Genomic DNA, 22,640 nt, shown 5'->3' on the forward strand with positions numbered 1-22,640 from the left:
GTCTCTGTGCCCTTTTTCTCTTTTCTAAAGATTTGTTCCTAGTGGGTCCAAACAAGTGTTCCTGATTAAAGGGTTGATTGAGGATAGTAGGTTTGAAACCAGATATGCGCAGCCACGCAGGTCTACGTAATAACACGCTTGTATTAATTGCGCGGGATGCTGTATCTGCAGCATCCAGGGCACATTTTATTGAGGTGTTCGTGATGAACTTTCCCTCTTGTATGAGATCATTTGCTTTGGTCTTGTACTCACTCCTCTGGAAGATGTTGCATGAGTTTTTCAAGCTCATCATAGTGAGCACTGTCGTACCTCGCAAGTAAAGCTTGTGAGTTAGCAATGCGCCAGATGTTTGCTGAGTGGGACGCAACCCTTTTATAAGATGCGTCTAGGAACTTTGATTCTTTGTTTGGCGGAGGGGCATCACCTGTGGTTTGGGAATTTGGCAGTTCGCGGGCATTTGCCACTACCAATGAGTACAGAGGGAGTTGACCTTTAATATAAGCTGGATCGTTTGGAGCTGGCTTGTATTTTTTCCCAATCCTAGGATTAAGCACCCTAGCCTGACAGGAACTTTAAAAACCTCAGGGTCCTGTTTAATCATCCCCCTGAGCATAGGGAGAGTATTTGTCGTTTTTTTTGTGGCTGGGAGAATGTCTAATAAAAAAATCCTCCTCTAGAGGGTCTGAATGGAGTTGAACCCCATGGTATTGTGCAGCTCTATTCATTAGTTGCGCAAACCCTACATTATCATCTGGGGGGGATGGTCTGGAGGGCTATGAATCTGGCTCAGGCACATCTGGGACATTGTAATCTTTCCAAGAGTCATGAGGTGCAGTAGTGTGTGTGTCATCATCAGTATCTGTGTGATGTGGGTTCATTTCATCATCCTCACCCCCTATATCTTCATTCTCTTGGGATGCAGGTGAAAGAGGAGGCACTGGAGAGTGTGCTGGAGAGGGTATAATGTTTGCTGGTTGTGGAGGTGGCAAGAAAGGCCTCATAAGTGAGGTTGATACGTCTTTTTTCTTGGAGGGTATCTCAGGAGGTTCTGAGGTGTCCAATTTTCTCTTCTTAGGTGGTATGGAGGTGGACTTGGCCAGTAATGGGGTCAACATGGAGTGTTTTTTACTTAGCGTCCGGTGAATCTGGATAGAAAAGTTATTTGGATCCGTTGTCTTTTTTTCGGCGCCGAGGATTTCGGTTTCGAGTGGTGTTTTCGCGTATCTTCCTTAGCTTTAGGAGGGGTTTTGTCTCCTTTTGCTTAGGTGGAGTTTTCAATTCTGAAGATTTTGTTGTTTTTTTGGGCTCTGAGGACTTGAATTTGCTTCGGTGCGGAAGAGTCTGGTACTTTTGGTTTCGCGTTAGGTGCCGAAGATTCTGGGGTCGACGGGACCTTGCTTTTATGTTTCGGTGCTGAAGATGGTTTTTCGGCACCGTGGTGTGGCTGGCTCGATCCAGAGCTGCCTGAAGGCTTTTTGGGTTTCGGAGCCGGAGAAGGGGCTTCTGAAGTCTTGTCCCGATGTCGACCCAGACCCGAAGGTGAAGGTGTTACTGGAGCCTTTTGTGTTTTCGGGGTAGGGCGTCTACGTTAGTGCTCGCGCTTTGTTGACCTGGGGTAATCGTCTGGTCTTGCGAGTCCGAATCGTCTGCTTCGGAGACACTGGCCTGTTCATCTCCTGTTCCGGATATTCGGTGCCTGGCTCGAAGAGGTCTTCCGGTGCCGAAACTGTTGATCTGGACATTTTGTGACGTCGAGCTCAGTGATCACGTATGGTCTTCTTAGACCGGAGAGAGTCCCAGGTCTGGCAGTGCCGACTCTTGTGTTCTGGAGAGAGACAATGGTTGCAGACCTCGTGGAGATCCGTGTAGGAATTTAGCCCCACACTTGAATCTTTTTAATGGAATCCTTTCCATCTGCTGGTTGATGGCGCCATTCGGCCCAACGGCCCATGTCGACGACAGGACTCGAAAAAGTTCTTTGGAAATGGATACGCAATCGAAACAATACTGTCGATCGGTGAGAGTTTTGCGCGTAGAGGGAAAATGGAAACAAAGTTGACCCGGAGCGCAGCAAATTACATCCGAACCCGATGGCAGAAAATAACTATCTAAGGATGTAGTCGATGCCCATGCGCACTACTAACCAAAGGAGTCACCTATCTCTTGACTACAAAGACTTCTACAATAACAAAGTGCAAACAACCAAGCCCAACACCAGATGGCGATCTCTGCAAAAGTATACAATCTACAGCTCAAGTGCCTCGAACAAAAGCTTTTCAGCAGTTGAAGCACATATAAGGTAGAATTTCTTTTAAATAAGAAGCTAATGTTAAGGCAGTACCTATATGGTATTACAAGCGGTAAATGAAAAACCATTGGAAAAGAAGAATCCCTATCAACAGTGGCCATAAGGACAGAAGACATTAACAGATCAACAAATGTTATCTGGCAAAAAACATAACCAATAGAAGATAAGCTATCTAGCTTCAAGGAACATGAAAGTACTTTGAAATTAGTGCGGAGATTCTGCCCAATCAAAGAATAGGATTATGCGACAACAAGAATTGAATTAATCACATACTTTTGACAAATACAATTGTACTGGTTGTCCTGTCAGTTTGATCCAAAGGTGATAAAGCGGAAGGTTTTGAAAAAGCAAAATCTATGAAGGGTCACAGAACTAGGGTAACCTGTGTGAGATGTCACAATCAAATGGATCAATTGCAGTTATAATAGTAACAAAATAAGATTAGAATCTGAAATGTGGAGAAGAGGTTAAGCACTCACACAGTGGCCTAAAATGAGTCAATGATTTCATCCCCTGTTACCATGCAATCATATTGATATGCATCATGATTTGGCGATAATGATCTAAAAAAAAAAATATGCAGTGAAGGCAAACAAATCTCACCATGTAGCAAAGAATTAAAATAAATTATGGAATTACTGCGAAGCCATCCAAAAAAGGAAGCAATCTAGTAGTGATGACTAGCAGGCAATACCTAGAATAAGACAATAAATAATCAGCAGATGACACTACCTACTGGAGAAATAACTTGTACAAAACATTCAAGAGATCTATGAATCTAATTGAAAACATGGTTGAGGAGGGACTCTTGGATTAAGAAGAACTCACATAGGTGGCAAGCATATGTTCCAGTCACTTTCATATTATAATTTGTTACTAAGAAGCAAAATCTACTAAATATCCAAATGGGTTGTCCACTGCAAACTTCATCTACATTTACTGACATTCCTTTTCTTGATGTGTAAAACAATCCCACCTTATCTGTGATAGGCTGCAGATTTATTTTTTATTTTTTTAAAGGAGAATCAATACTATACCATAGGACCCTGGGCATTTGTGTACCACGATCGATATTACAGTCTTATGCGCTTCAACTGAGCACCATCCGGGTTGCCCAGCAGAAGCCCATTTTCATCAAGCTAGACCTCAATTTCAAGAAAAATTGTTTTCACCGCAGTTTTTCCGAAATTAGAATGTGTTCTTTTTCCATCAAAAAAGATTCGGAATACATGCTGTGATCTAGAAAAACTACAAGAAACTGATACAAAATCCAGCACATGGATTGTACATTTTTTATGCTAATGAGAACAATTTTGTAGATAGCTGAAACAGTTCAACAGTTTTCCACTTTGACAGCTAACAATCTAAAATTGACGGAACTTCAGTAATATGAAGAAAGTCAGCTAAGCAGAAGATAACACTGTCCGACAGAAGGGATACACAGAGAGCACACGATCAGAAACAAATACTGGCAAAGGTTGATAACTGGACCTTGATAGTTGATGCAATAATAATAAAGTATGAATGAGAAAATGCTCTTTAAAAGTGGTCTGACCTGGAAACTGCATTGAACACTGTAGATATACGATTAAATCTGTGAAACAGACTGTCTAATCTTTGGAAGATAAGATGTGGGCTGAAATGGGTAAAACTGGCACTCAACTATAACTCTGATGAGGGTGGAAATGACTGAAGGCGTGAGATGATACAGCATTCAATGAAGTGAGGCACACTTTAGAACCATGAACGGTACACAAGCATCTCCAAGAACAAAATGGTTTCTTAACTGTTGGAGTGATTTTGCAGTTGTAGGAATTTTCTAGATTCACATGCTGTGCATTATTCCGCCATCTAGTGGTTGGGAATTCTCCTTTGCATTAGTAGCCCTTCTCAGTTTTTGTTGTTGTTTGGGCAATAACTGTCCCACAGTTTGGTGCCTAATTCAGCCTCTTCTGACATCATACACCCTACCCGGAGACTCCCATGCGTGACCATCATCAAGTTTTATTTTCTGCTGGAAGCTTTGCTGATGGCTCTCCAATTTACGCAAATGAGAAATGTGTTTGAAAGTTCAAGAAGTAGTGGTATTGGAGAAGACCATCGAAGTAAGGTACAGATTTTGAAAAAATCATTGAGCTGTATGTCGAAGGTGACATGGAGAATGCCTGGACAGGGGGCCCCCTGTTCCGTGTGACATTGAGAAGAAACACTTCCAATTCTGCCTGAAGTACCATCATAAATATGCACAAAAAGATAACCACAAAGTGGGCAACCTTTGCCTTCTGCTGCACCACAAGAGTGACAACTGTGACGCCTGTGCAGGTTTCAAGCCAAATGGAAAGCCTTAAGGGAAAGAGAAAAACAGACAAGTACACTATGCGATGCAGGGCAGATAGCAACAATGTCACTGTGTTGAGCGAGGAGGAGAACAACATAGCCGAAGTAGCTGAAGGAGAAGGCCCAGACACCGAAATGAGGATCATCGAAAAAGAGCAGCGAAAACACAAGGAGAAAAGTTTGCAGGTCACGCCAAAAAAAGAGATAGTGGCGAGTCCCGAGCAACAAACACAAAAACACAAAGAGATGCCTCGGCGTCTGATGAGGGTGGAGATGCCAGAAGGTGCAAGAGTTGATATGCATTCACTGATGTGAGGCACACTCTAGAATCATTAACTAAACACAAGCACCTCCAAGAATTATTTAATTCCTTCAACTTAAAAGGGCAATTTCTGAACTATATGAGAACTAATTTTAGGACACATTGAGACTGCGGAGTTGTTTACTTAAGTGCTAAGAGAAGAGATGCTCTATTCACCTGAAGTTATTTTCATATTTCTTGTAGGTCAAAAGCATAACTGAAATAGAAAATGCTTCACACTTTTATAAAGATATGACAGAGGAAGAGTTTGGAAACAGATCACAGTGAAAAAGGTCGATCCGTTTATTCACCGAGACTGCATTTCGATTGAGTTTTTTCTGTATATAAAAAATAACCGGCCCTCATTGCGATGTCGGTCAGACTGCAACCGAGAGCCTATCTGTTGCGGTCGACTGACATCTAGTACTTCGGTCCGACTGCCGCATTATGATGCACGGCGGTCAGAGGCAACATGTGGAGGGACAGACAGACTATCCTGAAGGGCTCAAGAAGTCAGTTCGACTGTCGGTCGGTTAGACTGTAATCTGCTACAATGGGGCAGTGCCTGCTCAGGCACCGCCATAGGGATCACAATGTCCCTTTCAGGCAGCCTTTTAATGGCGGTCCGACTGCCCTTAATAGGTTTTTGGAAACAGACTTTGGGGGCCCCCAGCAGGGCCTCCGTGGCATTCACTAGGAGGCCTAGAAGGGCAGCTATGGTGCCCCCCCCCAAACATCCATACCCCATGTGCCAGGCACCAAGCACACAGTGCATGGATGTTTGTAAACATCCATTTTCCCAATCTGGCTTGTGCTGTGGCCCATTTCTAGCCGCCGCACAAGCCACAATGGAAAAATGGATGTTTCCAACTGCCTCATGGACTGTTGCATCCTAATTAATTGGATGGAACTGCGGACTACAAGTCGGTCGGTTCCCATTCCGACACGATGCCAGTCGGACACTCGTCTGATCCGCATCGCAATCAGGGCCTTCATGTTTATTGCTGGGTTGTATGATACCAACATATGAGCCATCATTCTACAATTTAAATTTCATGCAAGCAGTGCTAGCTTTGTAGCTATTTCTGCTCATAGCTGCTGCTAGTATAGTTGATGTTAAATATCTTGAACCTAATCCTTGCCTCAGTATCTAGTCAAGAATCTTGATTTTCAGGTTACTGAATGCTTGGAAAATCATCCTTACACAAATATCCATTTCATAGTACTTGATGTGAAGAACATCGGTCATTGGCACATTAACCTTTTGCATTCTTATGGATGCATTTCTTTAGAGAACTATGCATGCTCGATCTTCTGGCATATTGTGAAAAACAACATTTCTAATATTGCTATAACACTGGCAATGGTTTGTATCAATATAACCAATGATATAAGATAGTGCAGAATACAAATTGGTCCACAATGCATATGAAAATGTGAACAGACTCAAATGTTTCTCACCTGCAATACTTAACTAGACAATGCCATGAAATGACTACAGTTGAAGACACTTGAAAGAAATAAACAGCAGCATCCAAAGCAGATTTGTTGTCATGTCTTTAAATTATTACAAAAGAAACAAGACCACTTTTACAGCATAAACATGCCAATTCATTTGTTTTTACTGATGATTGCATTGATGAAATCCATTCTTGTGAAAAAAGGTGTAAAGAAAAAATGAAGAAACGTTTCCATAAAAAAATGGAAATAAATGGGCTCAAACAGAAACAAAAACAAACATGTTCCAATGCCTCCATTAAGCAGTCCGATGGCATAATGTCACCCTGCACTACAGACATTGAAAATGTGTGTGCTGAAGCTTCAGTTCCACAATCCACAGTTTCCTTTTCACTTTGGTTGAGAAAAACAGATAGCCTAATAGTTTCATACTGTATTTATTTCATAACTAAAATTCACAAGTAAAAAGACACTTTCCAAGTCTTTTGTTGTCTTTTGTAACACCTTTGTTTTCTCCACTAACTGTTTTTCCGACCCATGTGCATAAAAATGGGCTTGGATTTTGTTTATGTTTATTGTAACTGTTATACGATTGGTCAGCCGGAGAGTGAAGCACCAATGAAGAAGATGCTTGATGGAGATGAGGGCATCCCTATCCCACCCCACATTTTGCCCTGGGGAACAGACGACAAGTCCTAGTGCCAGAGTCGCTCAGCTCCCATATAGCCCCCACCCATGTCGTTCGCTTCTTCCAATCCTCATTCACGTTTGACCGCTTGTAGCCTCCTTCCCATTCCTGTCCACCTGGGACTGCCGTGCCGCTGATTAAGTCCATTCTGACTCTGGTTCAGAGTCAATGTCAAGTAGGTTCTGCTGCAGCTCAGTGCCAGTTGGGTTTTAAATTTTCAATGTTTGTAATTCTTTTCAGGTAGGCATGTGTGTCAATTCAGAAGGCGTTTTACTTTGCTCTAGTATCCTGACAGACTGCTGCTTAAGGCTACTCGTATTCCAGGAACTGTTTGTGATAGAAAAGTAAATACCTGAAACAAAACAAAGAAATGTTATTAGCTGAGCTAAGTCTACACAAGCAGCTATTTCTCCATCTTTTCCTCGAGGCACTATAACCGTATCCCATTTATAGCTAATCTAATCACGTTAACATTCCTATTTTACTGTCTGTAGAGGAAAGGTATTACTTATGTAGAGGAACTCTAGCAGATGTAATGAGAAAAAAATTATTCTGTATCATAGTATTGGGCTCTACATCTTTGCCTGCCCACACCCAATTAGAGAGGCTAATTTGAACATCTCTAGAATCTTGATTCAGAAGCAATTTTCTTCATTCAGATAGTTATTACTCAAGCAAAATATAGTAAATGGCTATTTAGAGGAGGATCAATACGGCCAATTAACTAGCTAAAACATTTATACAATGGGGACCATCCTCTGTCTTTGAAAAGTGTAAGGTGAGAGTCGTAGTCTTAAGAGACGCAGCAAAAGAGAAATTAAATGAGCATGCTCCCGACATATTTGGAACACTGAGGTAACACTTAGTCATGAGGCAAGTGTTAATTTCATATGTCATTAGGAAAGTGTTTTCCAAAACAATTATTTGATCAAATGAACATTTTAATACCAAGGACGTTGTTGCACCTTTAAATATTCTGACTAACTGATTACCTATCGGTGAGCCACTAGATCATAATTAGTATACATTTAGGTGTGCAATTTGTGCAACCACTACATAGCAAATGTTTGGCTAAAATAAAAAAATATCTATTTGTTGAGGCCAGGAAGAGCAAAATAGGAGCTAACTTGAATAACATTGCTGCCTTTTGATAATTAGTCAAATGAAGCATGCTGCAGTGCTTTAGTGTATTCAGTTTCCCCGTGTCCATTGTAGGCTGGCAAGACTATAAACTAAATGGAAGTAACCACATATGTTTATCTACATGATTGCTCAGGTAACAAATGTTTATTAGCACTTACAATCCATAAGGAATTACTAAATAGCTTGAAAGGGCAAAAAGCAGAATTGTAACGTGGGAGAAAATCCAAGGTTAGGCTGCGTACTTTGCCAATATGATGGAAAAATGTAATTTATATGGGTTGTATGTTTCTTACATGAATATGTGAACGCTCATTTAAATTGAGTCACAGCCAAGTGCAAGACTTTAATGGAATTTGCTGACAGCTATGTTATGGCATGGTTTAATATAATATAGCATGGTTATCAATAGCTTAGAACATTATGCTATTCAATATGAAGGGCTACACGAATACACGAACAATAAACCGAGTAACTATATTTTGTAGAAAGTAGCACAAAAACAATGTTTAGAAGAAAAACCGAAGCAAAAAGTAAATTTAAATTGGCCACTTTAAAACAAATTAACGATTTTAACATTGATACTAAATAGACTTAAATCGTAATATTCTTCCTCTGTAAAGATGTCCATTTTACACATTAACACTATATTGAAAACTGACTTTAGGGCTGCACTGTTCTAATATTGAAGTATTCATTGATGTCATTCAAATAATTTGAAAATAAGCCTACGCCTTACAAAAAAACAGTTGCAAAAGGGTTGAAATTTTGACATTAAGAATATTTTAGGCTCAGCAGGACTGCAACACTGGCTTGAAATTCAGATTACAAGAGAGCATGCACATCGGAATAAAGTTGTTACATTTAACATGGAGACATTTAAAACAACTCATTAATTGTACTAATAAAAATCATTCTTGAGAGAACAATTTGTCAACCACTAAGTTCAATGAAGACAAAACTAAGATCCAGATATTTTAAAACTGGCCACCCGCACAAGCGATTTCAGCAGACCCAGAAGCAGCACACACAGATAAGCACAGCAAAAAGCCTGGTATCATGCTGGGTCCAGCCCTTATGTTGGTTTTGCAATTAGAAGCTGTAGTGAAACCCTCAACAAATATGCTAAGGAACTGGATACTGATTGTTCCTCTAACTAGTCTTCCCCCAAAGAGACCAAGTCACAGCTTGGCTTGTGATCTCTCGCCTGTACTATTAACAGTCTGCACATAGGAGCTAGAAAAGCCCTTAAAATAGCACTGCTGAAAACCTCATCTGCTTCTACTTTAGTATCTCTGGGACCAAATTCAACCAGACACTGGCTTCCGACATCTCAATGGATCACATTCAAAGCACTGTGCATAAAACATATGAGAACTGTAACTGGATCAACATTCCCATAACATCTGAGACATGACTGCCCTAGATGAAGCCTACAATACAACAAACTCCTACAGCTGAAAGTGCCACATTTCAACAAGACCGGGCTAAGAGGGTGCTCTTTTTCAGACTAAGCCAGAAAACTTTAGAACTTCTTCAAACCACATTCACTTCCGATAAGGCAGCTATAAAACCAACTTCCTTTCTGGAAGTCCATGAAAAGTTGACTCTTTACATTTTCTGCACCCAAGTTATACCCAAGTATCATCCATGAAAACCACCATCAGCCATTAACCCAACAAACGACAATGCAAGACAGGATAATAGCTCTTGCTGGAAAACAAATAGCTATGTTTCAGACAAAATAACCCTACTTGGAGCAGAATTCATCTCCCATATCCCTCAAACATGAGTGCATATCAGCGGCACAATCTCATGCAGCTCATTGAACTGCTCATAAAGGTCATAACAAATGCACATTTCTGGAAACATACATGCAGTCCAGCCTATAAATGCTTGTAAAGGAGTGATACAATTTCATGCGACAGACAGTAGAGCTTTAAACAATTGGGAGAGATCATACCCTTCACTGTCTAGTACATCTTTAATGCTAGCCTTGGTAATAATGGCGTCATCACATTTGAACCACTGGTCCTTGTGCTGCCGGATAAAGCTTGTATAGTGCCCACTCTCCAAGGTGCCTTGGTGATTAACTACTGCAAATAAGGAATACCTACGAGAAGAAAAAAAAATATGACAAACGAAGAACCAATTAAATTGTTTTCTTATACATGAGGGATAAAATAAGTCAATTACCTTTGGTAACAAGCCTTATGGTGGATACTCTAACCGCAGATTCCTCACCTTGGAATATTCTCCAGGCTCCAGACTTTTTTTTGTGTTTTTAGAAGAATGCTACCCATGCTGCGCAGCTCTGCTCTGGCCTCAAAGCCCTGAATGGGGCTGCATTTAAGCGTTACCTCTGTACACTGATGTCGGTTTCTTACCATTTGACTTTTTGCACACTTCAAATGAAACTTGAGTGCTTGCTGGTTACATCGTGCTGAGTACTAACTTGGGACTATTTTAGATGTTGACATAGGTTACTCCACTGGGTGGTAGGTGGAAAGAGTGAGAAAACTGCGGTTACACAGAGTATTCACCAGAATCAGCATTACTGAAGTTAAGTAACTTGTTCTTCTGGTGGATACTACGAACAGCAGATTCCTCAGCTTAAAATAGATATCAAAGCAATATCTACCCAAGGTGATGCGTCCGTAGACTGGACTCGGATCAAGAAGTCTGGCAGAATTGAGCAGGCAAAGTGTCCTTCCCATTGGACCTGGCGATAAAGGCATTAGTGCTTTGTGGAGTTATGCATCAACTCGCATGTCGTAACTTGGCAGAAGTCAGACAGGCACATCTCGTACCAATGCAGTGATAGCAGGCTTAGCCCTGGTGGAAGGACACTCATACCATCCGAGAGACTGCTTCTTGGCCAACACATAGTAGACCTTAATTCAGAGCACTATCCACTTATTCAAGATTCTCTTTTGCACAGCCTTCCCTTTATTTGCTACAGAGAACCCCACAAAAGCAGAACGTCCACTCAATGGTCCTTGGTACAATCTATATAAAAGCTTAAGATCTTTTGGGGTTTAACAGATGGAGCCTCTCCTCTTTTGAGGGGAAGCAAAGAACGCTGGTAGAGTGCTGGATTGTCCAATGCAGAAGGGAGACAACTTCAAGTCAGTTCACCCTAGTCATAAGCATCAATTTGTCTACGAAAAAATGGTTTGTGTACGGCAGTTGCACTTAACGTGATTCTAGTTCACTCACGCCAGTAGCTGATGTAATTACAATGAGTAAGAGTCATCAGGGTCGCGGACGCAGTGAGACACAATGAATCAGTCGTAAAAGGGCAAAAGGGAAATGTCAAGAACAAGTTAACGTCCCACTGTAACTTCACAAACTGCATGGGAAGAAATGTGTGTCAAGCCTTTAAAGAAGCTCATCCCTGGTTGTGTGAACAAGGTGATCCGAAAAAGTTTGAAAGGCTGAAGTGCAGCCAAATAATCTTTTATAGTCCCCACTGCAAAGCCTTGTTGGGCTGAAGGAAAAGAACAAATAAAAGCACATCCAAAAGCTTCACCTATTAGGGATCTGTAAGTCGGGCACTGCATGAGGTAACAAGTTTGTCCCAGCACCTGGTATATTTGGATTTTGTGGAGGACAGTTTGGTGGTGAAGATGCCAACTTCAGATGGCAAATCCTGTGTAATCAATTGCCATCACTCCACACATGGCGGTGTAGATTGTGTAGATCCGGGTGAAGTACTCTTCCCTGTTGCTATAGGAGGTCCTCCCAAGGCGGCAACTTGATTGGAGGACAGTTGTTAATGCTTAGGAGGTCCAGCTAGCACACTGAAACCTCCAGGATGACTTGGGCCCGGTCTTTCCTGATTTTCAGACTAAAAGAGAAAGTGGCAGGGAACGCATACAAGTATCTCTTGTACCATATTGTAAACAAAAAGGATTTCCTTTCTTTGGAACGAACTTTAAGGCTACCACTATTCTTTACATATCTTATTAACTAACACGCTCATACGCACACAAGCTATCCACATCAATGGAGAGAAAAGTATCATTACATACCCTGGTTCAAACTGAAGAATAAAGTGCTCTATTTCATTGAAACTATTGCTTTTGATGTATAAGTAAAGGGTGTGGGGTATGCAATGATACTGTTCTCTCCATTGATGTGGATAGCTTGAATACATGTGAGCGTTTTGGTTAATAAGATATATAGAGAATAGTGGTAGCCCTAAAGTTAGGACAAAGGAAATAATTTTTGTTTAAATTATTGTATAGTACCCTTTTCCTTTGGCACAAGGGGCCCCTCTCGGTTTCTCACACATCTCTTGAACCAGTCCAACCAGAATGGATCCACTGACAAGTGCACTTGCAAAACTCCAGTTTGCCAATCCGATGAAACTGTATATTAGACAGTGGCAAAAAAATCTAGCCAGGGTTCACCTCTCTGGTGGAAGACGCTGTGCACCACCTCTGGATGTAGCTGCTACTCATGATCTGCCAGACATATGCTTAGTTTATCTGCGCAGCCATTCAGGAAACCACACCAGATGATTACTGAACAAGAAGTCACCCTGGTACTCTAACCATCCTTCGAGCCTCAAACACATCTGGCACAGGACCCTGGACCCAAACCGCCCTCCTTCTTGAAGTACCACATGTCAATGGTTTAGTATAAGAAAACCTGTACCAGCCTTACCTTGATGGATAGCAGGAAAGCCTAGAAAGTAAAACAAATGACCAGCAACCTAAGAGAAATGATGCAGAGCTGGCCCTTGACTGGTGACCAGAGTCCTCTGATCTACATCTCCCCAGGCAACCCACCCCCCCATACCCAACCCAGAAGTGATGCATCTGTCACCACAGTCAGTCCCGATGGGGACAAAACACTGCTGCTGGTCAACCACCACTGACCCTGAGCTACTTCCTCCGAGATCTGGACAATATCAGAAAGGCGATCTTAGTAGTGGGCACACCAACTACAAATTCCACTGAACGGCTAGCATGCCCCACCTGGCAGTGTGGGTAGGGAAGATGCACAATACTAAGAGGCCAAGAAGCCTCAGAAACACCCTCAACTGGATTCGGCAGTGAGCCTGAAACATCAGAATAATAGCCAACATTTCCTGGAAAGTCCTCACCTTACTCAGGCTCGCCACAATGAAAGGAAGCCTCAGAGGGAATCAGCTCATTTTTGTTGAATCCCCATGATTTCAGGATTTCTACCATCATTCAGAGGCAGTTTGACGAGCTCAACGAGTATTCTCCATCTCTGAATATGGGCAGTAGCCACTGATATCACTTTCATGAACACTCAAGAGGCGCTGGTGAGGCAAAAGGGGATCATAAACTAAAAAGGCTCCTTATTCACCCGTAATCACAAATATGCCATGTGAGACTGCAGGACGGTTATATGAAAATAAGCATCCTGCAAGTCCAAGTCACCAGCCAGAAATCCAGATCCAAAGCAAAGAGGATCTGGGCCACAAGCAGCATTAATCAATGGCAGGTGCATCTTAAATCTGTCTTTCAGAAGCAATGCATTGAAGAAGAGTGAGACCCACGACAGGCCTTAGACCCCCATCCTTTTGTGGAACGAGGAAACAGCGAGAACACCCGCCTTTTTGAGAGTCTGGTACATGCTCTATGGCATCTCTGAAAAGCAAAAGGTGCATCTCTGGTAGAACTATGGACAGGTGCTACTCTGAAATCTGTTACCATGTGCGATGAATATTGGAACAGGTAGAAATAAAGGATAGACTGTAGTGGTTTTGAATAATTTGCAAAAATCATCTGTTGGATGTTATGGATTGCCAATCTGAGAGGAAATGTTGGATCCTACTCCCTCAGGTTGGGCATGAGCTGCTTAGATCCAACTAAAGCAGTTTGTCGGCTAGAGTAGCAGGGATTTAAAAAGTGGTGTCTGCGGGCCCACACAATGCCTGCCTTGTAAGGGACTAGGTTGCCTCCTGCATCACTGGTTGTGAAAGCGGTCTTTACTGCTATGCTAACCCCTGGACTAGTCTTCCTATTTCTGAAAATGGCACTGAAATAGTTTTGTAGAAGCAACCTTTCACAAGGTAGCTCTACCATCTGTGAATAGTCAAAACATGTGTCAGCCTTCTCACTGATAGGGAGGGGGTGGAGTAGAGAAACTCAGAGCATGTCCATCGTTGGAATGCCTAATAGACCTCACCTGGCATGCTGTAAAAGGACAACAATTTAACCAACCAACTTTTCAAGGTAATTTGTGATATCCAAACCTGGATGGAGTACATATTTGGCAACATCTTGTCCATCATGTATAGTTTGGGCCAAAAAGGATTTCAGATCTTCTAAGGTTGCAGGCAAGATCTCGCTAACCATATTCCAAAATGCATGTGTTTAACGACCAAACAGCCAGACTGTACTGACAGACTGCAATGCCAAACTGGCTGCGTTTGTTAAGGCATCAAATTATCTTAAATTCTATATCAAGAGGAGTGGTGCTGAATGAACTGGAATGCACTTTCTTGGTGGAGGCATTGTAAAAATTAGGCTCTTTGAAAAGGGATGCTTTGTGCGAAAATCCAGGTGACCAGGCGCTTGTCTGTGACATCTGGCTAACTGCTTGTTCGGAGGTGTGCAAGGACTTGCTTTTGATCAAATAACCATAGAATGTAAAAGCATTTTTTAAAAATATTTTTTGTGCGAAAATCTTTTCATTTTAACAATGCTCGTAAGACCATATGATACAATGCCATGTACAAATAGCACATTAGGGAACAATACAGACATCATTCGGGAGTTACACATCAGGGAATCACAAATGTCTTTCATCCATATAATTAAACTAAACCTCCACCCGGGCATCAGACTCTCTGTATTTGCACCATGGCCCCCAAATTTTCTTCCATTTTTTTCGTACACCCCCTGCTTTTATATACAGTTTCTTCCACTCTGACAGTAATGTAATAGCATTATTGAAGGGAAGCAAGGGCTCAGATGTTGGCCCAGGTTGAAGGATTTCGGCCAACACATGTAAGACATGGTATATGGTATACGTCATCCATCATCAGTATAATCAGCGGGGGAGAGATACTCATCACCCTTGAGGGCACTCTGCCCAGACATAGGAGAAGAGTCAGAGCCCAATAATAAGAATCTGTCGATAGTTGTGATTGGAGTCAGGCTGCATGACGACTAGTTGCGATTTTGTAATTTTGTGGCGCAACATTAGTCCAGTTTGGGCTGATGTCGGTTGAGGATCAGACCTAGGCATTAACATGCAACATCTTCCTGTGCCATTGGCAACCATTTTGAAAACGGTCATGGATCATGTGGTGGGTGTGGAAACCTGTCGAGTCAGTAAGGGTCAGGTAGTGGGTCCCAATTGCTCAGACAGGGCTATGAGAGGACTTGCCAATGCTAAATCTGGGACCTAGCTGGAATGTGACTTGCATTTTGGTGCACTTACGTCACCCTCTATGTGTCTGAGTGGTGGAATGAGGTAGAGTCCCAATTTAATGTTAATTGCTTGCATTTGTACTTACCAGAAAACTTTGAGAGAAAAATAGAGCGTTTGCATTAATGGACCAGACATTGGGACTATGTCTGGGCCTGTGACTTGGAGCAGGATCTATGCCAAGGTCGAGACTTATTGTGCTTGGCAATGTACAGTTTCGCCTCCGGGTCTAGAACTGCAGTTGGATACATGAGAATGCACTTCCCACATGACAGAACTTGTGACAGTATTCCAGTTTCCAGAGACATACCATGTGGGGATCTGAGACCAATATCTGCTTACTGCAGTCAGGGCACAGCTTGGATACTGTGGTCTTCAGTGGAGGCACCGCCCCTTAGAACACTGTGTAAAGTTTGGAAGTCACTAGACAACTTGAAAATTCGGGAGGGGAACTCAGTTTCCATTTGGAAAGGTACAGAAGGAAAGGAACAAGTCTGGGCACAGGGGTGGTGCTTAAAAGCAGGCCAGCTCCATAACTTCTTTGGGGGCATGGACCCAGGGCACATTGCCACCTAGCAGCATGCGGGTGCACTGCAATGAAAAATCGCAAGATTCAGTCTGGTGCCTTGGAAATATTCCAAACTGAAGAATCTTTAGTTAGAAGTAACCATAAATAAAGCATTTAGAGCAGGATATTGGGAAACATAGAAGAGTGCTCAGGAGCGAGCAGAGGCAAGAACTGGAGAGCAAGAATGAAAAACAAAATAGATAGCCGGATGTAAGCTGTACAGACAAAAATACTCTACATAAAGATTTTGAAAACATGCCTGGCTTTAACAAAATCACTACTTTCATTGAATTGGGCTTAAACATCCCCCCCCCCCAACTTAAAAAACATACCTTCAGTAAAGAATACAATATTTAAGAAACCTGTGGTTTAGACTGAAGTAGATCCAAGGATAACAAAGTTTTGAAATGGCCAGTATTCACAGGTCTTCACCCACTCAACTATCACTTTCTTTAATAAAAAGTATCTGAGACTATTTAAAGTATTACTCAAGTTTAATTTGGCGTACTCTGCTGCAACGGAGGGCAGAGCAATTCACTATAAAAGATCAGACACTAAGCAGAAACAAAGTGTTTTTAATGGCTGTACAAAACAGTATAATAGGCACACAGATGCTCTAATTAGGAACACCAAGGTATGCAGCTGAAGCATCCAAGAGCATGTCTTTGCTGAGACCGGTCTTTTGCTTCAATGACTACCATTCTTTGGGGACCACAGGTAATATTTGTTAGGAGAGATAGGAAAGAGTCCTTCATGCATCCTCCCAACTCCATTATAATTACGACCGACAACTAAGGCCGATTCAGAACATGAGGATCTACCTCTTTTCTGAAATAATCGGTAGCTATTTAGACTAAATGTCTTTCCTAAAACAAGCATTTGCAATGCAATAGGTCTCACATTTACGCGAGTTTGAGCTATTGACATTGCAAATGACAATGCCTTTTATTTTTAAAACATAAGAGGCATTGTCCTTTGCAATATCAATAGCTCATACTCGCATAAATGCGAGACCTATTGCATTGAAATGCTTGTTTATTTTGCCCTGTTTTCTACACTGTAGCTTAATTTTATTGTGTTTACCACTGCCTTCTGCCGTCCTTGCTTGCCCGTTCCACCGTCCCTGTCCCCGAGACTGCATTGGGTTTCCTAACATAAATCGCAGTTAAGTGTGGCCCCCATTCCATTCGTTAGGCAGCTAAGCTCATTTTTAGGGCAAGGACTCTGAAAATGTGATGATTTTGAAGTGGGTGCAGGTCTGTGTAAATCATAGAATGGAGCAGTTTTTTTGTTTTGCCTGGTTTTCTACACTTAATTTCATTGCACTTGCCTCTGGTTTTGAGCATTTTCTGACTTTTCACAACTGTGAGTAGTGGAGCCACAAAGCCTCCCTCGTCCCCCCTACCCCACTATTCTTTCCAGTTAATGCCCCCAGGTGACGTCACTTTACCATTATTCATGGCTCTACATTAATGTCACGTGGGGGAGTTGATGCCAATGGCCTGTGAGGACAGGGGAAGAGGTCGGTTTACCCTACAGGCACAGAGAATTAAAGATTTATTTTATTTGTTTAATACTTGAAGTTGTGGATGTTAAACTAAGCTTCTTAAATCAAATTCACTCGCCATGATGCTGAATTTGGCAGGACTGTCCTACACCATAGATAACTAAACATAACGTATCTACAGTAAATAACCGGCATTTAGGGCAACTGTAATCCGCATTGAAATATAAATGTTTAAGTTGCTGCAGCAGAAGCGAAATCTTGTAACTAAAGCAAATCTAAAAGACTTGTTCTTAACATTTCAGGATTTAAAGCCCATACGTACAATATTACTATAATTCACAGAATGATACCCTTTTCTGTAGCATTGCTAATCTGTAGATGACGTGTGTCACGGAGCCACTAGTCCCTGGGCATTAAAAGAACGATTTTTAAAATAACAACAAAGAGGAGAAGTGCTGGCCTGTAAAGTGTAAGTGTCTGAAGATTCATTTTTTGTCTGTATATGCTTATAACACGGCCATGTCTCCTGTTCAAACGTGCCTTGTAGTGGAGTGTGCTTATAAAAGCGCAGAATATTGTAATTGTAAGCTTTATTTCGATATAAAAACATATCATAAAAGCTGCACTTCACAACAATAAAAAACATAATTAACACATGCAGTATGATGAGCAACATATTTAACAATATACAATATAAAAACAGTCAAAATAGTTTTTAAGAGGGAAAGAAAGGAGGGGGAAGGAAGCCTACTACTGTATCAACAGTTTTTTTGCAGTTCTTAAACGCCAGGCCCATCCTAAGAATTTTGCCATGCAACAGGCGAAAAAGGGTCTCGCGTCAGTGCACAATATGCGCAGGGCTTCTAAGTGAGATCTTGTTCCCAGACTCCTACATAAGGGTCTCAGCCACAACTTTCTAGGTGCTGCATAGGTGTTGCATTCGAACAACAGGTGTGCAACAGATTCAACCCTCAAATCGCAAAAGGGACAAAATGGCACAGTTTGTAAGGGCGGTTTCCAGGTTGAGGTGGATTGATCAAGAGGGAGTACACCTAACCTGAATTTAATGTACAGTGCTCTGTCACCTGAGTTGTGGATAGAATCCAAATAGGGTTCCCTAAAAGGGAGTTCTTTAGTTAACAAAAACTGGGCGACAGATTTACAGTGGTTAGAGTTGCACGTTCTTTCGTTGTCCACCCACGACCAGTATGCCTTTTTTAGTGCTTGTTTTAAGGGAGCTGTTTTATTAACCCAAGCATCTCCTAGCCCCAGTTTGTAGAGTAAGCACTTAACATCCCTAAGCCAGGTAATCTTGTGGCATCCTGGAAGGGACAGAAGATCATCCAGAGCATCTGCATAGCTGTGGAGTTCAGGGACATTCCAGATTCTGGACCATAGTAAAAGAGGGCGTAATTTTGCTTGGTCACCTATTGAGCGGGAGCCCGCATCTAGCAGAATAGGGATTGTAGGAGTGCTGTGGGGCAGTCTCATGAGATCTTTATGAAAGTTATCAAGGGAGACCAAGGTATCAATTTTCTGTGTGCCCCACAGTTCCGCACCGTATAGTGCTGCGCTTACAACCCTTGCCCTGTAAATATCTATGACTGCCCCGATGGGTTTCAAAGGCGAGGCTCGCTGCTGTTTGAGCAGGGCTCCCGCTACCCTCTTGTGAGCAAGAAACACCTTCTGATGGTGTGCCCTCCAGCTCATAGAGTCGGATAACCGTATGCCCAGATAGTCAAATTCCCTGACTCTCTCTAGGTGGACAGAGTCTAGAACGGGGGGAACAACTGTTTTTTTGGGGGGGTTGAGGACAAGGAACTTGGTCTTTCCTATATTTATGGCCAGGCCTTTATCATCACAGAAGGACTTAAAGCTGGATAGCAATTTTTGAATGCCCACTGGAGACTTAGAAATTAGAAGGGTGTCATCCGCGAACAGGAGCGTCGGAATTTTCTTCCCCGCCAGGGTCGGTGCATCAGATGGATCTTGTGAGAGATGCTCCACCACTCCGTTAACATAGAGAGAAAACAGAGTGGGGGCAAGCACACAACCCTGGCGGACGCCCCTGTTCACCGGAATGCGAGATGTTTTTTCGCCCTGTGAACCCCATCTAATTTGGGCAAAATTTTATCAGTAGGGCTAACAGGTAGGGTGGTAAGCCTAACTCATTAAGAACCTTCCACAATAAAGCTCGTGGGACCAGATCGAACGCTGTGCGTAGGTCTATAAAGACCAAGTACAAACTGCCCCCCCCCCCCCCCCCCACACCACAACTTTCCAATAAAGCATAAGAAGACGAAATGTCTGCTCAATGGTGCCAGTCCCCGTTCTAAAACCTGCTTGAAGATTGGACAGTATCTGGTTTTCCTCTGCCCACTGCAATATCCTGGTCAAAACAACTTTGCCCGCCACCTTTTGAGTTGAGTCCAGCAAGCTGATGGGGCGATAATTTGCCGGATCGTCCCTGGAGCCTTTTTTAAAAATAGTGACCACTTCCGCTCCCCTCCAAGAATCAGGGAAAGAGCCTCCCAGCAGGGCCTCATTTAGGAGGGAAGTGATCAATCTGCTCCACCACGCCGGATAGGCTTTTAACAAATCGCCCGGAATCCCGTCAGGGCCAGCAGCTTTGTTGGAAACAATGCCCTTAATTGCATTTTCTACCTCCTGCCTAGAAAATGGACCATCACTACTTGTGAGGACAGTTGTAGGGCAGGGTAAAGGAGCCAAGCTATGGTGACAAGCCCCCAGTGGGATGGAATACAACTTGGAGAAATGTTCCAACCATACAGCACCGGGGATGTTGCAGGTTATTTGCCGATCAATGGGCTTTTCCCTGGCTCTTAACAGATCCCAAAACTCCTTGGCGTTTTTCCTTTTGCTTGCCTCGGCCAAGTCCCGCCAGAAATTTAGATCATATGCCTCTTTTGCTTCGGTCACCACTTTTTTATAGATCTTCCTTGCAGCTCTTACATTATCTGGCTCGTTATTTTTTACTGCAGAGATAAGAGCCCCCTTTGCTGCCCGGCATTTCGAGGAATACCACTTGGTTCTGGACGTTGTAGCACCTTTTGGACCCACCTTGGTGCTCGATTGGGAGACAATAAATAAATCACTCAAAGCCTCTATGGTCTCTGTGAACAATGGTAGGGTCTTTTTATCAGTGGGACTTAGTGTATCGAGCTTGGAATCAGCCTCTAGCAGAATAGACCCAGCTTGTGTTAGCCTCTCTTCGTCCGCCGAGACTTTTGCCCACTTCAAGCGCCTACTGCAATTAGAGGGAGCGATTTCACGTGAGGTTTTCCACTTATGGTCTGAGCTAGGATGGGTCCCATCTTGCCATGGAAAGGTGATCGAAAGAGAGAGTGGATTATGATCACTGTCACATGATACAATGACCTCCATGTCTTGGTGAAAAGGCCAGAGATTAAAATTGAGCATGACAAAGTAAATTCTGGAAGTTCGCCCCGTCCTGTTGTATGTATGGGCTCCCATAGGGTCCGATTTGGAACGGCCATTGGCTGGTCTCAAATTGTGTTCCAGACAAAGGGCATTAATATCTATTGCGCTTTGCGTCCATTTAGGGATCGGATCGATGGTTAAAATAGGGATACCTCTCCTTGAGTCCTCTTCATAGGTATCCAGAATATCTTCCTTGGACAATGGCTCAAAGCAACAGTTAAAATCACCCGCAAGAAGGACATAAGAATCGATGTTGCAAGAGGCTAGTTCACTGCTTAGGCCTGTTGATGATAAGCGTGAAGCCCCACCATTAGAACCCCTCAGGTAGATGTTGAAGACTTCTAGGGTCCTTCCTCCTTTGCGATGCAGTGATAACCATTGTAGGTCAATTGATCTAGTGGACCTTTGGGTAACACCTAACCTTAAGGCAATGCTAATCCAAATCAGTAGACCGCCTGAAGGGCGACCTTTAAAGCCAACTTGTTGTACGGCTGGAACAAAGTAGGTCGTATACCCTACTCTGTGCCTTGGTTCTTGGCACCAAGTTTCCTGTAAAAGGCAGATGCTATAAGGTTCAAGAAAGGCAATCCAGTCTGGATTCTCAAGATTGCGAGCAAGCCCAGCCACATTCCAACTCAGGATCTTCAATAACGGCGCACCAGGGGTGGACTGTGAAAAGGGATGAGTAGGTGGGGAAAGTTTGGGTGCAGCCCCTCTGAAAACATTTAAACAGGGGTCAGAATCCTGCGGTGAAGGAGCCTTGGTTATACCAATCCGGTTCGCCTCTGCTGCGCCCCAACGGATTGGTGGTCGGGGAGTCTTACTAGGTGAAACTGAACAGCCTTCCAAAACAAGTAGGTCAGGAATAACAGGAGGCATCAACCCTTCCTTGGTGTCTAAGCTGTTTGGAAATCCTACTAGGACCGATGGGAGATCTGGGGGAACGTGCTCAGTTGGCCTTCGGGTGTGCAGGGAAAAAGATTTTTCAGGCTTATGTTGAGTGTGCTGGCTAGAAAGTCAGTCCACCTCCTCCAGGCCGCCATATCTATTTGAGGTTGGAAAACCGTGCCAAAGTGGTTGGAATTGGTTATAAGTTTTAGGGTGGCTCTTCCAAGGTTGGTGCTGGACTAAGGACCAATCATCCGCCGGGATATGCTGAACACGCGGTGGATAAAAGAAAGACAGAGGTCTGGGTATGACCGGGGACCCTTCAGAACCAGGCCAGGAGCAGATGAATTGTGCCGTATGTGGGTCCTCAAAGGTCACCACTATACAGTCCCCTGGACTGGATTTCTTTGTTGGGCCCACCCAGCGAGTTCTTCGAACCATCAGGACTCTGCTTCTCCGGCCATTGGGGATAGGTCTATTTATATTTAACCAATACATTATTTTATTTTTCAACGACCAGTGGTTCTCATGCTGGTCTACACCAATCTGGGGAACACCCGTTAGTAC

The 22,640-nt window shown here is 42.9% G+C and overlaps 1 protein-coding gene across 1 annotated transcript in view; it reads right to left on the reverse strand.

Annotated features, from left to right (window-relative positions):
• Positions 1–6,531: 6,531 nt before the first annotated feature.
• LOC147668122 (ubiquitin carboxyl-terminal hydrolase 22-like) overlaps positions 6,532–22,640 on the reverse strand; it is a 71,203-nt gene continuing 55,094 nt past the window's right edge. Inside the window, exons 6-7 of the mRNA XM_086948768.1 lie at positions 10,196–10,345; positions 6,532–7,444 (exon numbers count right to left, since the gene is read on the reverse strand). Of these exons, the coding sequence (XP_086804894.1) occupies positions 7,402–7,444; positions 10,196–10,345 (193 nt within the window). The 3' untranslated portion in view covers positions 6,532–7,401. The remainder of the gene's footprint in view (positions 7,445–10,195; positions 10,346–22,640) is intronic.

The sequence above is a fragment of the Lissotriton vulgaris genome, unplaced genomic scaffold, assembly GCF_964263255.1.
Source record: "Lissotriton vulgaris unplaced genomic scaffold, aLisVul1.2 SCAFFOLD_776, whole genome shotgun sequence".
Lineage (NCBI taxonomy): Eukaryota > Metazoa > Chordata > Amphibia > Caudata > Salamandridae > Lissotriton > Lissotriton vulgaris.